Source organism: Heloderma suspectum, chromosome 4, assembly GCF_057233095.1.
Source record: "Heloderma suspectum isolate Gila_16-S chromosome 4, 16-S_ref, whole genome shotgun sequence".
In the NCBI taxonomy this organism is placed as follows: Eukaryota; Metazoa; Chordata; class Lepidosauria; order Squamata; family Helodermatidae; genus Heloderma; species Heloderma suspectum.
Genome location: NC_139461.1, coordinates 167,543,249 through 167,568,002, shown reverse-complemented (window position 1 = coordinate 167,568,002; position 24,754 = coordinate 167,543,249). Strand labels below are relative to the sequence as shown.

The following is a 24,754-nucleotide window of genomic DNA, read 5'->3' as shown; positions in this document are numbered from 1 at the left end:
GGCAGCCATTGCAGTTCTTTTAGCAAGGGTGTTGCACGCAGCTGACCACTCTGTTTCATCCTCTAGAGTAAGTGTGTGCTGGATCATTTGGATTAGGACCATTGTGTGCTGGGAGGGGAGGTTTAAACCTTTCCTTCTCAGCTGCTTCGTTCCCAACACCCCGCTCCCCCAATATGGGGGTTTAAAAAGCAGGGGGGAACCTCCGTTGGCATCAATGGAGGCATTGTCTTCTTTTTCACCCCCTGGGAACAGGTGTGGAATTTCAGAAACCAAGCAGGGGTTCCTGCAAAACTCCTTTGAGGAAAACGCAGGAGGATTACAAATGGAAGATGACATTTGGACACCCCATCCCATAAGTTTCTGTGAACGAGGCATGGCAATTGCACAGTAAAAGTCTTGTTGGGAGTACCCTTAGCAAGGAAGCAGCCTAGGCCAAAGTTCCACCACAGCAAGGGGTCCATTAAAGATTTCAGCCTTAATCGTAACTCCCAGAGAAGTAACCACAGTTCTGTAGCCTCTTAGAGCCCAACCCCTATGCATGTTTAGACAGAAAAATGGCTGGGAATGCTGGGAGTTGTAGGCCTTTTCCCCTTCTAAACTTGCATAGGATTGTGCCCTTATAGCGCAGTCCTATGCATGCTTACTCAGTTAAACCCAATTGAATTGAATGAGACTAACTCCCGGGTAAGCGTGCACGGGACTGCATCCTTAGTACAGTATACGCTTTTGTAGACTAGGAACAAAAACTCCATCCTTAATCTGGTTTGGTTTAATGGCTCTTTAGCACACGTGCTTCTATAGCGACTGGCTGCTTTTTGTTTAATTCCGTGAAAATAGCCAATGCGATGGCGTGGCTTATTCTGCGAATACTGCTTTTTTAACGCAATAGCACTCCTGCTTTGCTCTGCGGACTCTCTCTCGCGGCCTCCGGCCCCCTCTCCTCCTCCCCCGCCTCCCGTCCGGCCCCTTCCGTCTCCCTCACGTCCGCAGCCCGCTCCGCTGCCGTGGCTGCGCCTCCCGCCGCGGTTGGCGCGTTGCGTGGTGGGGGAGGAGGCGCAGGAGAAGATGGCGGCGGCGGCGGCTCGGGCTCTGCGGGCGGCGGCGGGGCAGGTCAGACTTGCTTTTTCGGGCAGTGCCGTCTCCTCTTGGCTTTGGGATACGTCGGCCTCTCGGGTGTGCATCTTTTGTAACGGGCTGGGCCTTTCCAGCCCGTAAAGCCGTGTAGCGCGACTTGTAAGTTACAGAATCAGGGTGGATCCGAACTATGCGAAGCCCTTCTTAAAAAACAGTAATCGCGTAGTGCCCCCGTCGTGCACATGTCCTTAGTCGTTCCTTTTAATACGCCTGCGGATACTGTACTACTTCAGAGGAACCCCATTATGAGTATATTGGAGTGCAATCCTATGCATGTTTGGGCAGAAAAAAGTCCTACAACTCCCAGCATTCCTCGTGGCTGGGGAATGCTGGGAGTTGTAGGACTTTTTTTTGCCTAAACACGCATGGGATTGCACCCTTAGTGAGATCATTAAGGCTGCAATCATATACCCATTTACCTATGAGAAAGCCTAGGTATGTAAGGAGGTGGTGGGCTCTCCCACACTGGAGGCATTCAAGATGAAGCTGGACAGCCACCTGTCAGGGATGCTTTGACTTGGAGGATTCCTGAGTTGAGCGGGGGGTTGGACTCGATGGTCTTATAGGCCCCTTCCAACCCTACTATTCTATGCGTCTATGAAGCCCTGTGGAACTTAGTGGAACTTACTTCTGAGTAGACATGTTTAAGACTGCACTGTTTACCAGAAATTATTCCTGTCCCTCCCATATATACTTCTGTATGCTTGGTGGTAGCTCATGTGTACAGGAAAAAACGCACATGCTGCTATGATAGGCGAACCCACCATTGTTCTGCTCCTAAACTCCTCAAATTTGTTAAATGACACCTGAATGTAGCTTGGCTGGTTCTCTCTTTTAGGAGAATAGTACTCCATAATGTAGGGAAGCCAACCAGTCTGATTTATTTAAACAAAACCTTGTGCTCAGGTTGGCTAGCAACATGCTCTTCTCATTTAGGCTGCAGTCCTATTGCCACTTGCCTGGCAGAAGCCCCACTGAAGTTAGTGGGTCTTTTCAGTGGACACATATAGGATTGCGCTCTTTGCCTCACAACAACCTGGCTGCTATCTGTTGCTACTATATTTCAGAAACTGAGGCTGATCAAGATTGGTCTGGGCACAAAGCTATTTGGTAGGCCGATGAGTGAACTAGGATTTCATCAGGAGACTGCTAGGCTCAAAACACACACTGCACTAAAGTACACTACATCAAACAAAAAATAGAATGCACTGTTAAGTCAGGCTTGTAAATAGCCATTGATTTGTCCGCTTGTGGCAACCAAGAATTGTCTTCAGGTAGCCAGGCAGTACTTCCCTGCTTCACCCATCAATGTGCTCCAAATTACTAATGAAAGGTGGGCCAGTGAATTATTTGTGGGCTCATACTTTGGGGCCTTTATTTTGAAGGCTGTCTTGTCAAACTGTTGCCAGCAAATAATGGAAATTATAATTCGATTTTAAGAATAACAGTTGTACTAATGAGTATCCGGATACTTGTATCTGACTACTTGCACAAGATGTGCCAAACTTTGCCTCCGATTTTCTTTTATTATAATAGATCTTCCCTACACCATGCATTGGACAAGTAAGGGGCTATTATGTGGACTGGAGGATGCTACGTGATGTTAAGAGGAGGAAGATGGCATTTGAATATGCAGATCAGAGACTGCGGCTGAATTCCCTTAGGAAAAACAAAATTTTGCCCAAAGAGCTCCAGGTAAGGCCATTACAGTGCTCTAAAGTATTCAGGATCCTAGGAATGGGGCAATTAATCTCCACTCCTGACTATATTCATTAGATTACAAAACATGTTTTATTCTAAGTTATAGAATATATAGAATGTATAACTGCAATTACCAGTCCATTAGGTTATGAGCAGAATCTGTTTATCTCCTAATAAATTTTCCACCGTGAACCCATTACTTCCACATACTTAATCAGTTTTCAGTTTCTAGGACTTAAGCAACCTCTGTTATAAATTATTAGCACTCTGCCAAAAATTTTGATTTTCATTTTTGGCAGTTCATGGGGGGTGGGATACAAGAACTCTGGCGAAAGAGGCTGGGAGAGGTGAGAATTTTGAGTAACTTTCTCCTTGGGGAGGAAGACAGGATTTCAGCTTCACTTCTAAAGGGCGCGATCCTATGGAGATAGTCAGCTGGCTCCGAACTCAGAGGCAGCCGACTATCCGATGCAGGGTGGCAGAGTGTGGAGGGGATCGTGTCCTCTGTGCTCTGGCTGCCCTGCGTTTGTGGCTAGATGGCCGATTTCGGCTGTCTAGCCAGGGCGCCCTGGAGCAGTGGGGGGAGGTGTCATAACGGTGCTTCCATGGTCCCCTCCCTGCCCCTTTTCACCCGCTCCGCACGGCTCTTATGAGCGCAGAGCCAGAGATGAACAGTGCTGCCTGCAAGGGGACAGGGAGTCAGGGTTCTGAGAACCGACCTCGGAGCGCTGGCTCTGAGCTCAGTTCCCAGAACCCAAAAATCCTATGGCTGTCTAGATGCTGTCTAGCAGCCATAGGATTGTGCCCTAAGTGTTGGCAGTGGCTGAGGGTTCTTCTATCTATTTTGTATTTATTTTAAAACCGCCCCTGCACTTGCAGGAGCCCAGGACTCATCTCCAGCCTGGCTGCTCTTTTCAAATTCCCAAGAGACCACGTGACCTCTCCCTCTCCAATAGGCATTCCTTGCAGCAACCCAGAGCAAGCAAGATAAGTGTTTTTCTAAAGCTCCAAAAATCCAATTTGTTCTTTGCAAAGAAGCTTTTTGCACCCTGGGAGTTCTTCCTGAATACCTATTGGAGAGGGGGAGGTCATGCAGTCTCATGGGAGTTCAATAAGTGCTGCTGGGCTTTGAGAAGTCTCTCTATAAAGAGACTTGTGGTGAGAGAGTTCTTTGAGTAAAAGAATAGAAAGAAGATCCTTCAGCCGCCTCTCAAACTTAAAAAGGTATGTGGAAACCCTGTCTCCCTCTCCAAGGAGAAAGTTATCTGAAATTCTCCCCCTCCTTGCAAAAGAGGCAGAAAAAACAATGCCTCTTTTGCAGAGAGAGAAAAAATTCCCAAAAATAGGCAGGATTCGGCACAGAGCTATAAATGATATTGAAGAAACCAGTTGTGTACATCAAGGAGACAACTATGAACCACATGGTAAATCATTTACATTGAGGATCAGTATGAAAAACTATGTGTTGTGTGGGAATAATGTCATTTCATGTCTTTATTTTCTAGGGTTACTCACTGAAAGCATTTTTTATCGTGCCCTTAAGTGGAAAAATTCCAGGATAGTTTACTCTCTTGTTCTCTACATGCTTTTAGAGTTCAGTTGCTGGTTTCCCTTTTAGTGTTTGTTTCTGTCCCTTTAAGAAATGTGTTTTAAAGCTTGACATTGTATATAAGCTCTGAAGTGCAAAGTATATATATTTTGTCTTTTGCTGAGTACCTATGAGTATGTGTGTGATTAGAATGGTCTAAGTTAAAACTGTTGAGAGAGGTGTTGATGTAAACATGGGCCCCAATTCAGGTCTAGCTTTCACTGGAGTGGTAAACCTTTGTTTGGGCTATATCACTTCAGAATAGAGGTATGGGGGCTCACGTGAGATGAATCATAGAATTGTAGGGTGAGAAGGGGCCTATAAGACCATGGAGTCCAACCCAATGCTCCTCCATACCAAAAAATGCCTCTATAGAAATCAAAAACATCAGGGAGAAGGGTAAGTGAGAACACTTCTCCACAAAGATTACTTTTCTATGTGGAGAATTTTGAAAACTTGGAAGCATTCAATCATAAGAACTCCTCCTTCAGTCTGTGGTAGTGCATTGCAGAAACAGGCTTACCACTTCAGTGAGAACTAGGATCTGTGCCTCTCTGACCTGTACCTAGAGGCTGCTGATGCACAGCTCAGTGCTTTTGGTTGTGGTTGCATTCTAGCAGCTCTCTTTAAAGTACTGTATGTAGAGATTCTGTTTGGTGTACTTTTTCCTTCTAATTCCATTTATTCTAACAGTATTTGCTGTTCAAAGCAATTTGTACAAAATATACAGGGGGGGGGCGGGCTTGTCTTCCTAGGAGAGAATTGTTCACATCTCATATGAAATAGGTGATCCTGTAAAGGAATAATGCAGAAGATCTAGAATTGTGTTAAATTCCAAAACCTGTTACTTGAATATTATAAACTCACTAGTGGCCACAGGAGAAAATACAATTTTGGGCACAAAGTATACCCCACTGGGTTCTAACCCTTTAGCAAATCCCACTCTGAGGAATAGAAACCTGATTTTTTTTTCTAGTACACTTGCAAATTCCTCTGGTAGTTTAGGGGCTGGGGTGAGGGGCGGGCAGGGAGAGTTAAAGCTTGATTGCACCGTAAATATTGGTGGCTCTAGGACAGGACTAATGCATCCCACAGTGGTTTCGAAACATACTGTCACATTTCTTTGCCATGGTTCTAAACTTAAGAGGTCAAAATATCTGGGTGAACTATATGGAACAGTAACAGCACACCATGTGGTGGGCTTTGCCATCACTGCTTTTTATTTATTCCAGGAAGTGGCTGATAAAGAGATTGCTGCCCTGCCCCGGGACAGCTGCCCTGTGAGGATCCGCAATCGATGTGTTCTGACATCCCGTCCACGAGGTGTTGTATGGAGGTGGAGGCTCAGCCGAATTGTCTTCCGCCATCTGGCTGACCATGCCCAGCTCTCTGGGGTACAGAGAGCAATGTGGTGAGCTGTGAGCAAGACTTCTCTTCAAGAGAAACATGAACCCTGTTTGAGCTCCTCGAATGTATTGAAGGCAATGTATAGATTACAGCACACACAGAGTGGGGGATGAAGAGTGTAAATTGGTAGAAGACTGCTCTAGAGAAGACTAGTTTTGATTTTGTCAAGGCTTGTGAATCTGCTCTTTGCATCTTAAAAAACCCTCTGAAAAATAAACAGCTCCAGACCTGACTCCCAATTCATTTCTTGCATTTAAATTTCAAGGTATAACATTACACAGCGCATTTGAAAAAGTACTACTACATATGATCAAATGGATTGTAACTCCAATCAGAACTGGGTAGAAAAAGTGCATGGTCCAAGAACAATGTTTAGAAATACGAGGGATTAAGTATAGCAGGTGCATTAACTCTTCTTTATTTTACAGTGTTTCACACTAAGCCCTAAGGGGACAGGAGTCTTGGTGGATGTCATTTTAACTACTGCAGCAATTGTTTATGTCTTGCTCTCTCAATGAGGTCCCATGGCACACCACCCATGAGAAAGAATGGATCATTTTCCTCTCTGCTGATGAAACCAAGTTCATTCCAGACTGAAACCCAAGTAACCCCTTTCCCAGGAGCATCTGCTTAGGAATCCTATTACACGTTAGCTAAGGAGCATTGCTTGAATACTGTTTTCAGGATGTGCAGTAAGCTATCTTTCTGCTTGCCTTGTCTAAGCCTGCCGCTTACACACAGTTGATTTCAGACATTACACAGATGCATTCAAGCTAATTTACTTATTTTTGGCAGTTTCACAAAAGCACTGAAGGCCCCAAGCCTTAAGGAAGAAGGCCAAAAACACATTTGAAGAAAATGCTTTACAGCATGTTTTGTTACTCATCCCCAGTTTGAAACATGAAACTTGCACGGTTTTAGCTTTGAAGAGGGTTATGTAAACATCACACTTTCTCTGATCTCCATATCACATTAGAAGCCCCGTACAGAAAATTTACATTAAGATGGCTAGCCTGGTCAACATTTATTTAAATATCTATTGGTAAATCTTCTTTGGTTTGCTTTTCTCGGCTCTCAACCCAGGCTTTGTTAATGGATCTCTTCATCTCATCATCTCCTTCCGCATACATCTTTTTCAGGAGATTCATCAACCCCTCACTGGGGTCTGATGTGTCATAGGACGCTTTCCTAAAGCAGATACATATACAGAAAAGAATTACCACCAATTGCATTCTGGTTTTGGTATGCTCCATAAATAAGATTGCGGTACAAGAAAACAAATGCCCAAGAGACTGAAACTAAGTCTTAACTGAAAAATCAATGGGGCTTACACAGAGACTGCTACGATCAGACCGATTTTACCCTAGCATGTGTGCGCGCGCAGAAGGAGGAGAGACAGGAAGCCCAAATAAACTTTCCAATGTCCCAACCTACTCCCAAAGTTGAATTTGTTGCAACTTTTGCAGTCAGATAAACAAGCTACCAGAGATTCCCCATCCCTGCATTAAATATATAGAAAAACTGGTTGCTTGTATCACTGCACATTTTTGGAAATGATATTGTGTTGAATTCCAAATGTTCAAGAACGGGTCATCAGGGTAGACTTGATTTAAATCATGATTTAAGCAACCAAGAGAAAATACTGGTTTAAATCAAGTTTGCCACATATTAACACTTGCATAAGAAATGTTACAACTAGAACATGTTAATGTATAACTTAATACAGCATTTTACAACATCAAGGAGGGTACATGCCCACAGTTTGGGGCATGAGGATGAAGAACCTCCAGGGAAAATATGGTTTCTGTGATGTTACAAGCAGACATTAAAAGTTCATCCAGTTCCAGTTTAGAAAGACATGGGAGAAGTGTTCTAGAGAGGAAAACACTACAATAACTGCTCATTAGGAATACTCCTCAGCAGTCAATGGTAAGTGGCACAGTTCAAGCAGTATGTCAAAAAGGTTTCTAGATTGCTATAAATGGCAAGACCATGACAGTAGTTCTCAGCTTCAAAAACCTGCTAATCTTCCAAGCCTTTTGTATGGATCAGTGGAACTCTGGGTTAACAAGCTGAGGTTTGCTGGTCCTTTCATGTGTAGATAACAATGCCGTATTGACAGAACAAGAAGTAGATGTACACTTACTCTTTTTCCTTAGACTCTTTTTCAACCTGTGTTAAGCACTCCCATTTTTCCTCTTGCTGCTTCTTACATAATATCAAGACCGTATCTGTTTTGATCTGTAAAGAGGAGGAAAGCAGTGCTCCAAGTGTTTAAAGAAAAAGTCAGACCATGAGGCAGAATTAGTGGACAGGATACTGTTTGCATAAATTGCATTTTAAAGCACCAGAATACCAATATTATTTAAAACAATTGAAAGAATGACAATTGTGTGCTAAAAGTACAGAATTTTAAATGTAGTTTACATGATTAAGGAGTTTACATGAAGTGGCTACTAGCGCGTTGAAATAAAATATGGTGCTTTCTTTTAAAAAAAACTTTTGGCTTTGCTAGAACATTCTTTTTCAGTTGTGTTAATTCTCTGTAGAAATGTCAGAATTAATGCTCTGTGCATATATGCCATTTCTCTGTTTGACTGTACACAGATGTTGATTATTAGCAAAAGATTCAAGACCACAAGACATGTTTTCCTGTGGACAACATCTGGATAGAACACTGTTTTAAGAGGAAACACAAAAGTACCAGCTAGTGTCAGCCACAGGTACTGGCGGGTGGGTGTCTTTCTACTGTACCCAGGAGACAGAACCCCCAATGCCATCAGGTCCATCACTGCCCCTTCTCCCTGCCATGCTAGTTTTCTTGGTGAAGGAATCTCTGTGGTGGGGATCATGGGAGTGCTCCACCCGCCGTCTGAAGAGCTATAGCCCAGACTGAGGTTTATGACTTCGTTGAGAACTTTTATTGCCCAGAAGTATTGAAAGCAGAAAATAAATATTTGGATAGGGAACCCCTTGGGAACAGGTATTAGTCTTGAAAGTGGACGCTACCCACTTCCTGCTTAATTAATTAATTATTAATTAATTAAATTTATTAATCGCCCGTCTGGCCGGTCACCCAGCCACTCTGGGCAATGTAAAACAATAAAAACAGTTCACACAACAAAATTCAACATTAAAAACATCACATTTCTAAAATTACCCTAGCCCACCTCAAATGCCTGCCTGAACAACCATGTTTTTAATGCATGGCAGAAGCTCATTAAAGAGGAAGCATGGCGGAGTTCCCTAGGGAGGGAGTTCTACAGAGTGGGGGCCACCACAGAGAAGGCCTCTCCCTTGTCCTCACCAGCCTAGCTGTCCTGGCTGATGGGACAGAGAAGGCCATCCGAGGCTGATCTTGTTAAGCGGCCTATCTGGTGCTGCTGGTAGCACTCCTTGAGATAGGCTGGGCTGGAACCGCATAGGGTTTTAAAGGTCAAAACCAACACCCTGAATTTGGCCCGGAAAACAACTGGTAGCCAGTGCAGCTCCTTCAGCACTGGAGTGATGTGTTCTTGCCGGTGGCTGCCTTTAATCAGGCGAGCCACTGCGTTCTGTATCAGCTACAGCTTCCGAACTGTCTTCAAGGGTAACCCCACGGAGAGCACATTACAGCAGTCTAGACGAAAGGAGACCAGGGCATGTACTACCGATGGGAGCAGATGGTCGGGAAGGTAGGGGTGCAGCCGCCATATCAGATGGAGTTGGTACAGCGCTGTCCGGCTCACAGCTGAACACCTGAGCCTCCATGAACAGCTGGGAGTCTAAGATGACCCCCAAGCTGCGGACCTGGTCTTTCAAGGGTAACCGTACCCCATTCAACACCAGGTCAACATCCCCCAACCTCCTCTTGTCTCCCACCAAAAGTACCTCGGTCTTGTCAGGGTTGAGCTTCAGCTTATTCCTCCCCATCCAGCCACTCACCGTCTCCAGACATTTGGACAGGGATTCTACAGCCAACCTTGGTGAGGATTTGAACGAGAGGAAGAGCTGTGTGTCATCCTCATACTGATGACACCGCACCCCAAACCTCCTGATGATAGCCCCCAGCAGCTTCACATAGATGTTAAATAGCATCAGGGAGAGGATGGAACCCTGTGGCACCCCACAAGTGAGCGGCCACGGGTCTGAAACCTCCTCTCCCAGTGCTACCCTCTGGTACCTGCCGGAGAGGAAGGGCCGGAACCACCCTAATACAGTGTCTCCAATGCCCAACCCCTCCAGGCGGTCCAGGAGGATACCATGGTTAACGGTATCAAAAGCCGCTGAGAGGTCGAGAAGAACAAGGAAGGAGCATTCGCCCCTATCCAAAGCCCTCCTCATATCATCCACCAAGGTGACCAAGGCCGTTTCTGTCCCATGCCCAGGCCTGAAGCCTGACTGAACTGGACTGATCTGCAAGTGCACTGATCTGCAGTAAGGCACCAGAAAGAAGCAACATAGGAAGCCGACCTGAACTGCTGAAATCATGGCAACCTACAGCATTTTTAGCATTTACTGGATGAGATGCACTAACCTTCCGTGAGCTGCTTTCCACAGAGATGGGCTTCAGAAGGTTGTTGAATGTCATGGTGTAATTCTTGTTCTTTAAATTCTTCACCAACAGATCAAATGATCTGGAGGGGAGAGAAGAGGAGCTATAAATGCAATGTCACAATCCCCTACCGAACACCGGGGGGGGGGGGGGGGATAGTTAGCTTATTTTGCTTTGTGTCTAAAATCCAGTTTATTTGAATATTTGCTAAATACATTTGAATAAAATACTTGGTGTTTTAAAATTTAAAATAAAATTACTGATGAGGGTTTCAGTACTCAAGGGCCTCCAAGTGAGCATTTGAGATAAGAGGGTCAGATATGATGAATGTATTAGAACTATTCGAGTAGTTTTGCAAGCTCACATCCCTGAAGGAAACAACCTTGGTTTTGAGAAACAGGATCAGAATTAAAAACGATTCTCTCATTCCTTGTCTGTAATAGTGTCTGGCTACCCCTAGAAGCCAGTAACCAGGGTTTGATCAATCCACTCGCCTCTTGCTCCCTGATCCAATCTGGCAAGCATATGTGTGTCCCTCCTTTCCTCCCCAGTTCTCCTGGGAGGAAAGAAAAAGTGCTTTTGCTCCTGCAAATGGGGCTTTTGTCAAAGAACACCCGTGCTACGGCTACTTTCTGCACAACCCCATATGAGAACAGAGAGAAACCATGCCCCCTTTCTTCTCTTTGGAGGAAACAAGAGGCAGTCTTTCCCTTCCTGTTCAATATTTGCAGGAGGCAGCAGGGAGGTGCTGCTGTTGGCGCTTTCTCCTGAAGCCCCAGTGGCAGAGAACACCCCCCTCTCTCTTCCTTCTCCAGGAACAGGAAGAAAAGGAAAGGTGGTTTGCTGTGAGGAGCAAGAAAGCTCCAGCTGGGCCCTGTTGCTGCTTTGTGCAAAACCTAAGGGGGAGAGAGAAAAGCCACCATCTTTATTCCCTGATCTCCATGGAGAAAAGTAGTAGCAGGTTCTTTCCCTAAGAGTTTTTTTTTTTTTTTTTGCAGGAGGCAGTGGGAAGGCTCAGCTGGTGCTTTTTGCAAAAGCTCAGCATGGTGGGAACACTGTAGAAAATGGGGAAGAAAAGAGAGTGGCTTTCATCCTGCAAGTTGTGTTTTTGCAGAAAGTGCCAGCAGAGCCTCATTCCTTCAGCCTCCTGCAAAATCCAAAGAAAAATAAAAAACAACTTTTCTCCATGGAGAGCTGGTTTCCCTCCCTTCCTATTGGGCTTTTAGAGGCAGTGGCAGCAGAACATACTGCTTGCGCTCTCTGCAAAAACACAGCTTGTGGAATGGACCTGCACCTTCTCTTCCTACCATGTACAGGGAGGAGGAGTTCCCTTTGAGCTATTGCAGAAGGCAGCAGTAGCAGCAAAGTGCTGCTTGCACCTTATTCAAGATTAGCTCAAGGGCAACCCCCCCATGTCCTCAAGTTCTCTGCATATGCCATGGGACTTGAGGAAGGGAGGGGTCAGTGGTGATATAGGTAATGAATTCGGCCAATAAGCCAAATCAACATTTGCTGATGAGCCCCCTCCCTTTAAAATACTTGACTGTAATTGTTACAATCAATTATAAAAACCAAATTCATAATAATTATAGCAATCAGTGGGGAATTCACAGATGAATGGATGTTTCAGCAGAGTTCATTAGGAGTTATAAGTGACTGGTCATTAAAAAAAAAAAATCTGAAGGTGTCATTCCAGGGGCTTCTGAGGGTGTCTGTCACTAATTCATGTTCACACATGTGCAAACATCAGATTGAGAAAGCAGTTTAATACTTGAAAATTATTTAATGAGCTTTTGAAACGTCACATCTGAACAAGTGGCAAGGGACCAACAATTCAGGGGATGACTGGAGTTTCAAGCTGTGCTTCTTGTTGTTCAGTACAATACCCACCTTTCTGTGAAGTGCACCTGCACATTCTCAGCTGGGAGGTGCTGAACTCCACTCAAAGTGATGTAGATTTTCACAAACTTCTCTGACTGATCCCAGGCTAAAGGAATTGAGAGAAAGCCATATGTCACATACAGGATTCCAAAATCGAGGTCGGGGTAAGCAAACTTTGGGACCATGGGACATCGTATGTGGTGTTTTCCTTTGAAGTTAACAGTTGAACAGATATAAGTAGTTTACTGGAAACTGATGGCTACAATATTCCTGTCATCCTATTGTATTAATACAAAGAGAGGGTATATGAATCCAGTCCTACCGTAATTGTTGATTTTCACTGTGTATCCCGTGAGTGGTGGTTTTTCTTCTTCAGATGTTTCTGCTTTTAGTTTGAGTGGTGCCTGGTTCTTGATTTCTTTCTCTATCTTACTCTTTTCTGCCAGCAGGACATCATGAACTCTCTTTCTTGTTGCTTTTTCCAGAAGCTCTTTCACCTCTTCTAAATCTTTCTGTAGCTGAGTGAAGCAAATTAGGTGCACAAATTCATTAAATACTGATCTCTTTGTATTTATATTAAACCTGTATACCTGTCCTATCAGCAATTGCTTTTAGGGCAGTTTACAGACAGTTAAAACAACGAATATTCAAAAAACAAAATCAAAATGTAGACAAAATCACAAACTAAGCCACTGTTGATATTTCAAAAGGCTTGATAGTTTTATTGGTGGTTTTAAATTGGATTTTAATTATGAAATTTGGTGTGTCTTGTAATGTAATTGTTAGCTACCTTGGCAATTGCTTTTTTGTGCTAGAAAGGGAAGATAAAAATATTCTTAACAAGCACACTTTATGAGATTGATAAAGCCAAGAGTGAGGGACTAATCATCAATGATCATTGAGTGAGCTTTACAGCTAAGCAGGGATGAACACTGCCTCCACAATTCCAGTCAAATATTATAGCCCTAAATGCACTGAGGAGGAGAGGGGCCACATCTCTTGTCCCACCACCTCCTCCCCCAGTGTTCACTAGTTTGGTGTGACATCTGCAAAAGGAACACTGCTGCACTTGTGGATGTTTCCACACAATTGGGAACCCTGTGTGATCACAGCACACATATAGTTTAGCATAATGTACAAACCATGGGGAGGGGGAACATGGCCAGCAGGCATGCAACACTGGTGTGGAGCCAGGAGGCACAGTCCTGCTCCCCACCACACGTTTAATCTTAAGTGTAAAGGGCAACGTGTGAAGAGGACTTAGATCACATACCACAGTAGCTGCAGCTAACCCTGAAAAGTCCAGGGTGGCATGCAAAGAGATGTTCCCATTTTATCCTCAGCAGAATCCTGAAAGATTGCAACTAGCTCAGCAATCCCAGTCAAAATCCACCACTCTCTCCATTAGATTTTGCTGACTGCAAAGAGGCATTGCTCACTCTCCACAGGTCTGACACTGTCCACAGGGAAGTCAAGATGACAGAGGTGGAAGAATGATTTTGGGCCTACCTTGGGAATCATCCCTCCAACACATGCTATCATGCAAGCACCCCTTCATGGGGCAGGGTTCTTTGTTATTCCTTGGGATAAAATCTTCCCCTATCATTCCGTACTCCATGACCACCTAGCACCCACACTCCCCACAATGTGCTGCTTGTCCTAGTCCTATAGCTATGAGGAGTCCACAAAAGCCAGACACAACCAAAGCCTAGCTTTGATCTCGCAAAGAAATTAAACTGATTAGAGTGGCCAAACATTAACATGCATCGAAAGAGCTGGAACTGCCACTCCCACACTTTTTCTGGCTTAATTGCATAATATATGCTAAAAAGGCAGGTTAGGCGTATTAAGACAATGCCAATCCATGAGAAATGATCTTGAAAATATCCTCAAGGGGCAGCCCTTAAACTCAGCCATAGTCCGTACACCCCAGCGCTTTTCCCATAAGCAGCTTGCTATTTTACCAACACAGCAGACAGCCAAATTGGTATCCTTGAACCAGATTCCCAGGTACAGCAAGACAATGCCTTTCTTGGGACCAATCAGTGCTAGGATCTAGAGGTACTTCTTAGCACTGATATAGCACTGAGTGCTCAAAACTTGCCATGAATTGTGCTCTGCAGTCCTTACTGCTGCTCTGTAAAGTGGATTTTAGACCCCTACTGAAGACGGGGCTATGGTGGGGAGGTGCTTGCTTAAGGCTACCTGGCAAGTTCATGGCTGAGGCAACATCTGAACCAGGATCACTCTGGCTTACGGTGCACCAGCCTTGGCACCATGCTGGCGTCCAAGCTCTACGGAACTCTTTTGGCCCCTATGCAAGCTTCTGACCTACCCTGTGCTCAGGTCAAAACACCATATTGTAAAGGGGATGTCTTACACACAGCCTTATTTATTTACAATATTTACATACTGCTCCACATCAAAGATTTCAGAACAGTGAACTGCAAGAATCAAGAACAAAACCCCATAATTAAAACAAAACATTTTAAAAGAACAGATTTTCCTCCCTTGGAGCCAGAGCTTCACATGCCTTACTTTATCAGAATAATTCGTATTCTGTATTTTTAGAATTATTCTTTATTTTTATTGTGGATACAATTTTTTTTACTGGCCACAAAAGTGGTGGTTGTTATACTTTCTCCGTCCGCAGAGTAATCCCTCACTTTGCACAAGGCCAGGAACTCTCTTCGCCATACAGCACTATTCTTCCTCTCTGCCCATGAACTCTCACCCCCACTGTAGTCTCTCAGAAAGCCAGAGGTCCCCCGTGCCCCAGATGTGGCAGCCCCGCCCCCGTGCCCCAGATGTGGCAGCCCCGCCCCCGTGCCCCAGATGTGGCAGCCCCGCCCCTACCAGGGGCCCCATCGGCCCTCCTCACCTCCTCCATGTCGAGACCCGCAGCCTGCCGACGAGACCGCGCACGCCGCCGTTGCACGCTTCCTGGGGAGGCGGCACAGGAGCGGCACCCGCCTCCGTCCAACCCGCGCCGGCTGTTCCACCCCAGCGGCAGCTGCGCTCCTCCCTCCTCTCGAACTTTCCCGACTCTTCCCGCATTGGTCGCCACGCTCTTCCTGCCCATCCAGCCAATAAGCGGACGCACCCATCCCGGAAGCAAAAGAAAGCGGGTCTTGGAGCGCAGAGATAGAAAAGTGAAGAGGCGCATCTCCTTGTCTGAAGAGTTTCCGGGTTCACATGGCCATTTTTACCTCCCTGCCGAGGCGGAAGCGGGCGGTGGCCAGTGGAAGGCCGGACAGGCGAGCGGGGCGCCGCGCAGCGGGACGGCGGCCGCGCCAAGAAGAGCAGAAAGGAGAGGAGTCCATGGCTTTCCCAAGTGCTTTTCTGAATTGCATGTATTCCATTTGCAAATGTTTTAAAAAAGAGTGGCGTGGCACTTCATAGACAAATTATTTATTTATTTATTTCATTCAGGCTGCAGTCCTATGCGTGTTTAGTCAGAGAAAACTCTTACAACTCCCAGCATAGCTGGCTGAGGAATGCTGAGAGTTGTAGGAGTGTTCTCTGTCTAAACATGCGTAGAAATAGATATTTCATTTATAGACAAATTATTTCATTTCATTTATAGACTATTTATTTATTTACAGGCACATTATTTATTTCATGGATATATAGTGCCCAACAGCCAAGCTTCTCTGAGCAGTTCATTGAGGCTTTGACTTTCATGGACTATATAGTCCATTTCCTCAGATGTATGAAATTCTGTGCTGAGTTACAGGTATGTTACACACGTTGCTGGAGGGGCCCAGAACAGTGAAGTCAGAGAGAAAGTGCATACAGGGGCAGCTCCTGCTCTGACAATGGCCAGTCACAGAACACTGGTTGGGGGGGTGACGTAGATGGCCTTGACCCTAGAACCGATAAAAAACACAGCACACTATCTGCCTTGTGCTGGGCGGTGGCGGAGAAAGCTCCGCTTGTGGCGGACTGCAGAGTCCTCCAGTGTTATACTCATGGTAGTGGGGGCTGAGACAGAGAAAAACCCTGTGGTGTAGTGTAGCCCAGGCTGCCTTTACACTAAAGAAAACCCCTGTGGCCCTCCCGTTCTGGCGCCTTTCGGTGTTTATCATGGGCTCCCAGACAGCGACCCATGATTGCTGAGAGAGGAAGCTTTTAATTTTCAAGGTTCCATAGAACTCAATGAAACAGCATCACCTAGTGGCTGTTTTAGTTGCATTACATTCCGAGTTTAAAAAATGGTTCATTAGTTCCGGATCTATTTGAGGTGGAATAACCAGGGCTGTGTTTCCACGACAACAGAAGAAGCGAATGGAGGAGTACCGGATTTTTTTTTAAGGAATCAACTTTGCTGCGATTTGGTCCATGCAGGGTTTCAGGAGGGAGTGCTTCAGACCAGTAAAAATTGCTTCACAGAACATACTTCCTGGTGGGGGTGAGGGTTGGAGTGAATGTCATCTGACTGGCAGGGGCTGCTCAACCAATAAGAGAGGCTCCCCCCCCCCGCCAATCTCCCCCCTTTCTCCTTTTCCCTGAAAGTCCAGATGCACCTGCATTTCAGGAGCAAGCCTCATTGAGCACAATGGGAGTTACTTCCAAGTAGACACACATATGCTTGTGCTGGGAAAGGGGGCGGGAGAACACCGAGACAGAAACCAGCTCCCATTTTAACCCACAGGATCTCTATAATAAAGGGTGGAAGTGGTTTCTTCCTAAGGCAATAAACCAAACAAAGGAGAATCAGAGCCTCAAGATGGTGCTTCTCTGCAGTTAGAGAATTGGGTTTTAAACTGTGCCATGTCAGTTGAGGGGGATCTCTGTTACTTCTGATGTGGGCATTCAGAGAGCAAGCCTCATTGACCACAATGGGAGTTACTTCTGAGGAGACATTAATGGGATTGTGCAGGGATGGGAAACACATGGGAAACACCCCTTGACCAGGGTCACGGTGAAAGGCACATCCCTTGGACAGGGCTAGTATACTCAAGGTCAGTGCAGGGGTTGGGGTAAATAGCAACTATACCAGGCAGAACCCAACTTGAGGGGAAAAAATGGACTGTAAGCAGTCTCAAGAAATCTGGGTTTTCCCTGATAAGCTCCAGGGTGGCTGCTGAATGGCCATGACATCATGTATCCCTAACGACCTCAACATGGGCTCAGAGTAAATCGCTGATGGAAACAGGCCCCAGGAAATACCTCTGGATGTGCCCTGGAGGAGGTTAACGACATCATGAAAAGGACCCGCAAACTTCCGTGAGTGAGCAATCTCAATAGCAGGATAAAAGCTCCATGTGAAGGAGCCCTCAGTGTTATGCAATATACCAGCTTAAAAATAAAAAAAAGGTGTAGTTCATCGGTGCAGAAAGGGGAGGGAGAAAGGGGGGATTCACCCTTTCCCTCCAGGTCATAAAATTTGCCCTCCCAGCTGCTTTCCCAGCTGTGGGAGAAAAGGGGGAACTCCCATGGGTGGGAAATAAAAAGCAGCCTGCAGAGAAAGAATAAATTTCTCTCTCCCAGCATAGCTGCCGTGATAAACTTTGCAGCTGCTCCCACTACACCCCCCTTCTTAAAAGTGTGGGTCAAGCCTCGGTGGTAGCTAAATAATGTAAGAAATGCTGCAGTGGAAGTAATTACTGCCCACCAGGTCATTTTTTGTCCAGGTCTGGTCTGGATTCCCACCCAAAATTACCTGGTACAAAATACCTGCGGTTGCTGCAGAAAATCCCTCCAAATCCATCTCCTAATTATATGCAGAATCTTGATGCTCAGTGGATTTGCATGCAGGTAAGTTGCACTTTTGCCCTGAATAAAGAGTTAAATCGTGGTGGGCAACTTGTGGCCCTCCAGATGTTTTGGCCTGAAACTCCCATCATCCCACACCATTGGCTGTACTGCCTAGAGCTGATGGCAATTGTAGGCCAAACCGTCTGGAGGGCTCCATGTTGCCCAACCTCAGGCACAAGTGGCACAGTGCGATGGTCTATTATTTGTGTCTGTATGTTGTTGAATTGTGCCTCCATCTTGCTCTCGTAGCTGTTACAATGGAAACACGGAAAACTTTACCAGGCCCGTTTACCACCCATCCACAATTGACCTTCTTGGAGAAACTGGATCCCTCCTTAAAGTCGAGAGATTACTGGGCACACACAGCCCTCCTCTGAGGTCAAGTCTACACGTGCAGGGAGGGACTCGGAGCATTTCTGCACCAGGCTAACATCCTGCAGCTTTATCGGGGTTTTATGCTTCCGCTTTAAACACAGGATCATGATGGGCTCCCTTTACACGTGCTTTCCTTCCGCCCTCCCCCCCCCCCCCCGGTCTGCGTGGGCTATATGCAGCGGTGTAGTGGTGGCAGGTCACGCCGGGGCTTCGCTCCTGCACTTTTATTGAAGCCGGCTCCCAGCCTGCCAGCGGAGGAAGAGGGAGCAGAGGAAGGGAGCGTGAGCGGCTGGAGGCTGCCTCTCGCCCGCCACGCAGAGCCGGCCAGGCACAGGGGGCGAGCCAGGGAGCCTGAGGGCGCTCTGCAACCTCCTCTCAGCACCTCCTATTCTCCTCCTCTGCTCGGCTTCCCCGTCCCCACGTCATGCCTGCCCTCGTAGTCCTGCAGCACCGGCCACCCGCTCAGGGCTGCCGCTGCTGCCGGCTGCTGCCATCGTTCACTTGTGCGGGACAGGGCAGGCGGTGGAAGAGCCCTAGAGGAGTCGCTGCCGCCGCTATTGCTTGCAGCAGCTACCCGCCCCAAGCGCCAGGCACGGGACAGGAAGAGCGGCCAGCTCCCCCCCACTCCGGAGGGCAGCCTCGCCCGGCAAAGGGTAGGTTTACCCTCTCGTGCAGCCCGCCTTCTCCCGCTCTGAGAGGGAGAGACGGAGGAGCTGCCCGCTGCGCCTGTGCCGCCGCCGTCCGGTTTCGGCGAAGGCCGGGAGCCCGTGGGCCACGCTAAGCTGCTTGCTGGAGACGCTGGGCCCGACCGTCAACGCCGCGCCCCCAGCCCGCCCAGCCAGGTGCAGAGCGGCAGCAGCCCGGCACGCGCGGCCTGCTGCAGCGAAAGACACGAGGCGCCCTGCGCCCGAGAACGCGCTGGCCAGCCTCTCCTCGGCCGGCTCAGCTCAGCCAGTTTGTTGGGCGGCGGCGGCGGCAGCCAAATAAGGCAGTGCGGGGGGGGGGGGGGAGAGAAGAAAGAGGAAGTCTATGTGAGTGAAAAAATAAATGAAAAGAAATTTTAAAGATTAAATTAAAATAATACCTGGGAATAAACCCCATTGAAATCTATATGCTGACTTCCGAGATGACACGTGCGTGGCTATCGGCCGCCTTGCCGGCCTCCACACAACCTGCACAGCTCTGGGCAGGGACTGCAGAACTTCTCTATTGTGTCTCTCACCCAGCCTTTCCCAACCTTGTGCCCTCCAGATGTGCTGGGCTGCAAATCCCATCATCCCTCCTCCCAGCCAGCTGCAGCCGATGGGAGTTGTCGTCCAGCAAATCTGGAGGACCCAGGTTGGGGAAGGCTGCAGCCTGCTGCGTTTCTTCTTGGGTGTTCCTGCAGAGTGTGAGGCCTAAAGTGCACATTACCAGCAGCCCCGATGGTCTTGGAGGGAGCAATCCTATCTGGGTCTACAGTTGCCTCTGAGCCCGGGGGTGACCACCTAGCTAGTGCATGGCGGGAGGAATGGTGGGGAGTGGATCTCCTCCTTGCTCCCTCCGTCTGGCTTTCGCGGCTAGGCAGCCGATGGACCTCTGCGCATGGGAAGCGGCAGCCAGACGACACATAGGATGTGTTGTACCGGCATTTCCAACTTGGCCTCCCCCGCACCACCCCAGAAACACCCCATTTTTGCCACTCCACACTCCTCTTCTGAGCGAGGAGCGCGGGGCCATTCGGTGCTGCCTATGAGGCAGTGTGGGAGGGGGTGGAGGTCGGGTTCCAGAAACCGACCTATCCTATGGCTGTCTAGCCAACTAGCAACCATAGGATTGCACCCTAAATAAATCTGTTAAGTAAAGCAGCTTTTTTTCTTGTTTTCCCTCTCCACACACACTGATTTCCTCCACATATTTGCTTTGCGCTTACTTGAGAGTAAGGCCCCATACTTGAGAGTAAGCCCCATGGCCATGGGGCTTTATTCTATCCATATGATAGGGTTACTATTTCATCTGAGGTAGAAAAAATACATCATTGTTGTCCATATCTGATGTACTATTTATTTAATTAGGGCATAATCCTATGCATATTTAGAGAGGAAAAAGTCCTACAATTCCCAGCATTCCGAATGTTGGGAACTGTAGACCTTTTTCTGTCTAAACATGCATAGGATTGCACCCTTAATTGACTGGATGTATAATTTTGATAATAGTTCTTACAAAAATATAATTTTGTGATTTCCATCTTTGTTGCAGGCGATTTACTAAGAGTCCTCATGAGTAACTGTTGATTGGTATAGTAATGGATATGCCAAAAACTTGCATTTTAAAAAAAATGAACTACTTTGGCTATTTGGGCTCTGTTGCGACACAGTTTGGGTCAGATTTTGAAAGATCTGGAAGGTGTGAAGGAAGGGAATGTTCAGAATGTCCTGACCTGTCACAAGGAAGGGGCTGATCCATCAAGGCTGACGGTGCAGATTGCATGAACATCCAAGATTATTTAACAACATGTATTGATCTCCTTGATGACAGCAGTCACCCAGTGAATGGTCTAATAAACATAGCCAGTGGCCAAGTTTTGAAAGATTGCTCATTAAATGTGCATGATGCAGTAGCTGCTGGGAGTAGTCAGTACAGTGAATTTGTGAGCAACTGGCCCTCTGGTTCTCATGGAACTATTACTCCCAAAATTAAAACTATAACAGCAGTCACCAAAGCTGTGAAGCTAGGTGAGGCAGATAGTTGTGAAATGATTGTGGATTATACTGTGATTTATGCTCACACAATGGGATGGCTCACATCATCTCGGGACATCAAGATGGATGATGCACTTAGTCATGAACTTGCCCCAGTGCCTACTACTCTCTTCAGTGAAGATGGTGATATGTGGCAGACACCTAGGAGTGTGCTCAAAGGAAACATTGCCATCATGAGAAGCACTCGAACAATCTATTCTCTACCCCTCACAATTATTCTTGATGGCTGCACCATGCTCTGTGTCATAGCAAGTGCAGCCAGCTACTGCGAGGATGTATGTGAGTGCATACAAAGTGATGGTAGAACGAGAGTTGAAACAAACCCTCATCATGCATGTAGCGTTTGACATACTGTGAGAAAAGTATCAAAGCTCCTATACAAATGAAACGGCAGGGAGCAAATTCCAGGCAATACTAACTCTCTCTGGCTTCTCTGCTACCAAAAAGCGAAGTGGTACTAAACTCTATGAAGACAAAAACACAATTGATTACATTGATTGTTGACGTACTCATTAATGTTGATCTCATTGAAACCCACAGTCTGATTTTAGCTGGTCCAGAGGCATCACCAGTTAATGTTGGGTTATGGGGCCCATCAACAACACATGAGGAAGCTGACTTAAATATTGTCTACATAGCTGTGTGGGAGGCAACAAATGCCCCAGATCATCTGATACAAATAGGGTGTGATGACACTGATGTCTTGCTGCTGCTGGCATGCCGTGTATATTCCCAGCGCATATTAACACCGATTAGGATGGAAGAATGTCATGGGTCCAAATCAGTAATTGACATAATGATGTCACAGCTCATAATAGAGTACTCAGTACTCATAGAGTACTCAGAGTACTCAGTACTCATAAAAGGAGGACTGAAGGAGGACAAAGAGATTGCAGAGAAGCTGAATGAATTCTTTTCATCTGTTTTCACCGCAGAAGATACAGGACAGATACCTGTGCCTGAACTGATGTTTTCAGGAAGGGAGTCTGAGGAACTGAGGCAAATAGTGGTGACAAAAGATGAAGTTCTCAACCTTATTGATAAATTGAAAGCAAATAAATCACCGGGCCCAATTGATATCCATCCTAGAGTTCTCAAAGAACTCAAATATGAAATTGCTGCTCTTCTATGGCTATGTGCTACCTCCAGAACCAGAGGCAGTGAGCCTATGTACACCAGTTGCTGGGGAACATGGGTGGAAGGGTGCTGTTGTGCTCATGCCCTGCTTGTGGGTTCCTGGTTAACGGTTGGTTGGCCACTGTGTGAACAGAATGCTGGACTAGATGGACCCTTGGTCTGATCCAGCAGGGCTCTTATGTTCTTAGATACACTAGCTGCCCATGCGCTAACCGGCTGTGACACAACCTCATATTTTGCTGGAATTGGTAAAGGCCACATGCTTAAAGCTGTTGGTGACCCTGCTTCAGAAGAAACTGTTGTAATGCAGCAATGTGACACCTTTGTTGCTGAGCTATACAGCTGAGGGGAGACCTCAACAGAAGGCTTGCGTGCTTGTTTGCGGAGGAAGCATATGGCCAGCAAACAGTAATAAACATGCCAACACTTTTCTCAGTTGCCTCCAACACCTAGTGCACTGCAGCACTATAAATGGGCACACCGCTAAGCAGCACTATGGAAGTCTGCCCAGCCAATGAGTTCACCTCCCAGGGACCCTCTGGATTTTGGATGGGAGATTTTGTGAAATACAAGAGAGGTGTACACACCTTGCAAGCTGCCACGAGGTACACTTCTAGCACCTAACATAGTACTGGATCTTATCAGATGTTCATGCACCAAAGGTTGTAGTCATGCATGCGGGTGCAGTACAGTCCAATTAAGGCGTACAACATTCTGCACTTGCCAAGGTGAATGCAGCAATGGAACTATACATGGTGATCTATCTGGACAACAGCAATGAAGATTTTTGTGCTGATGCTTAAAATTAATAATGGAAATAACTACAGTAATTTAATTCTTAAATTTAGTAATAAAAATACCTAATGCTTAAAAATACCTTTTAAAATTGTAAATGCATTAATAAATGCTGTATTTCATTGGAATTATACATTTTTATTTGAAGGTAGGCAACATGCTTAACAATCCTGGAAAAGTGGTCCCCTGCCCCGCCCCGCCTGTGTCCATGGATCTGATCAATGGCCTCAAAATTCTTAAGTAATTTTGAGAAGCTTATAATCCAAATTAGATGAGTCTCATGCAGCTGAATAAAATGAAATATAAAAGAAAAACAAAAAGGTTCAGTCTGCTATATTGAGAAATTTAGAATTGAATTTGTGAAAGTTCCCCAAGGTTTAGAGTGGCACTCTTCAGATTTGGATTCAGCACCTCAAAATCATAAAAGCACAGTAAAAAAAACAACAACCCTTTATAGATGCTAGAAAGCAAGATTCAGCCATAAAATGGTCCTTCTCCCAGGGACTAGAAGGGCAAACACGACAGCTGCCCCTAGAGAACAATTATTTTTCCGTAGCTGTGATTGGGTATCAGGATGCCTAACCTCCAACAAGAAATATAGATACTTCTTGTTAATCTGGTACTAAAAGGATTAACAAAGAGTGAAGATGGCTGATTTGATCTGGAATGGTAGAAGGACCTGAGTGAGGGTTTTGGGGAGACCTACAAGAAGAGCCCCTAAAGACCCCAGACTTGTAACCAGCTTTGTATTTGACTCTTGACCCCTGGGCGAGAAGACCTTGGAGTCTGATTCTATGCTAAATGATATTATTTCACTAACTGAGACTCTAAGATTTTGCAGGAGCGGCTTCACAGAGCTTGTTCAAGGCCATGACGTGCTGGCAGAGCATCTAAATGCGATGAACAGAAGAACCGAGCATGCTCAGATGCCTACTAAGAGGAGGAAAAGTACTGTTTTGACATCTTGTGGTGTACACCTGCTAAGAGAATGTCCTTACTCTATGCTAGTTGGGTGGGGAAGCTGTAGCCCTGAGCATGAGCAACAACTGGGAGGTGTTTGGGTGGATATGACCAAAAATGGTCATATTTTTGTGGGCTTGGCAACATCTGATATACCACAGGCACAGTTTTGTACAAGAACCAGGCTCAATCTTCACATCACGCCAGCCAGGAGAATGTGACCCACCTCCCAGTTTTTTGTAAGGACAATGCAGGCTTTGCAGCTCTGAAGTTATCCCCACTGCAGTGGTGGAGGAGGGGGCAAGGAATTTATCCTTCCCCAGACATTGGCCTTCCTTGAATCAAAATGATCCCAAACCTGCTTTCCCACCTGCAGGGGTCCCTTCATTTCTTCCCTTATCGGTGGGAAAGCAACAGGATGGGAGGGGCTTAAAAATCACATTCCTCCTCCCACTAGCAGCATGAAATGGTAGTCCACTTCACCGCCGTAGGATTCGGCTGCATGTGAAATGCTTGGACAGAGAGCCACCATCTTTCAGAGGTACCTACATTTGGGGGGTTCCTCTGTTGTTCCTTGCAAGAACAGTGGAAGGGTGCAGATGTACATGAATTTGAATAAAGGGGATTAACGGGTTAGGGCTAGGGATGGCAGAGAATTTCTCCCCGAAACTTCGGGGGGCTGAGCGCCAACGTGTTCGGCCCCCCGAACAAGTTTCGGGGAGAAATCCTCCGCCCCCCCCC

General features: G+C 46.3%; 2 protein-coding genes across 3 annotated transcripts; one reads left to right on the top strand and one right to left on the bottom strand.

Annotated features, from left to right (window-relative positions):
• The first annotated feature begins 1,040 nt into the window (after positions 1 to 1,040).
• Positions 1,041 to 8,312, top strand: MRPS14 (mitochondrial ribosomal protein S14). Of its 2 annotated transcripts, none has more exons than XM_084851197.1 (3): positions 1,041 to 1,110; positions 2,671 to 2,829; positions 5,656 to 8,312. In XM_084851197.1, exons 1-3 carry the CDS (start codon positions 1,066 to 1,068, stop codon positions 5,836 to 5,838), a joined length of 387 nt encoding a protein of 128 aa, XP_084707323.1. In that variant the 5' UTR covers positions 1,041 to 1,065; the 3' UTR covers positions 5,839 to 8,312. The 2 variants fall into 2 exon arrangements, with proteins under 2 accessions (XP_084707323.1, XP_084707322.1); XM_084851196.1 differs by having other exon boundaries at positions 1,041 to 1,173; positions 5,656 to 6,067.
• Positions 6,065 to 15,250, bottom strand: CACYBP (calcyclin binding protein). The gene is made up of 6 exons (XM_084851195.1): positions 15,127 to 15,250; positions 12,568 to 12,763; positions 12,255 to 12,351; positions 10,347 to 10,446; positions 7,977 to 8,071; positions 6,065 to 7,018 (listed from the first exon to the last, which is right to left on the bottom strand). Exons 1-6 carry the CDS (start codon positions 15,133 to 15,135, stop codon positions 6,859 to 6,861), a joined length of 657 nt encoding a protein of 218 aa, XP_084707321.1. The 5' UTR covers positions 15,136 to 15,250; the 3' UTR covers positions 6,065 to 6,858.
• Positions 15,251 to 24,754: the final 9,504 nt, after the last annotated feature.

Excerpts from the sequence above, each read along its gene's own strand:
- MRPS14 (XM_084851196.1), top strand. The coding sequence starts at position 1,066 with ATGGCGGCGGCGGCGGCTCGGGCTCTGCGGGCGGCGGCGGGGCAGGTC. Across the intron at positions 1,174-2,670 it reads GGGATACGTCGGCCTCTCGG|ATCTTCCCTACACCATGCAT; the intron begins GTGTGCATCTTT and ends TTATTATAATAG. Across the intron at positions 2,830-5,655 it reads TTTTGCCCAAAGAGCTCCAG|GAAGTGGCTGATAAAGAGAT; the intron begins GTAAGGCCATTA and ends TATTTATTCCAG.
- CACYBP (XM_084851195.1), bottom strand. Across the intron at positions 12,352-12,567 it reads AGTGAAAATCAACAATTACG|CCTGGGATCAGTCAGAGAAG; the intron begins GTAGGACTGGAT and ends CAATTCCTTTAG. Across the intron at positions 8,072-10,346 it reads TGGAAAGCAGCTCACGGAAG|ATCAAAACAGATACGGTCTT; the intron begins GTTAGTGCATCT and ends TCCTCTTTACAG.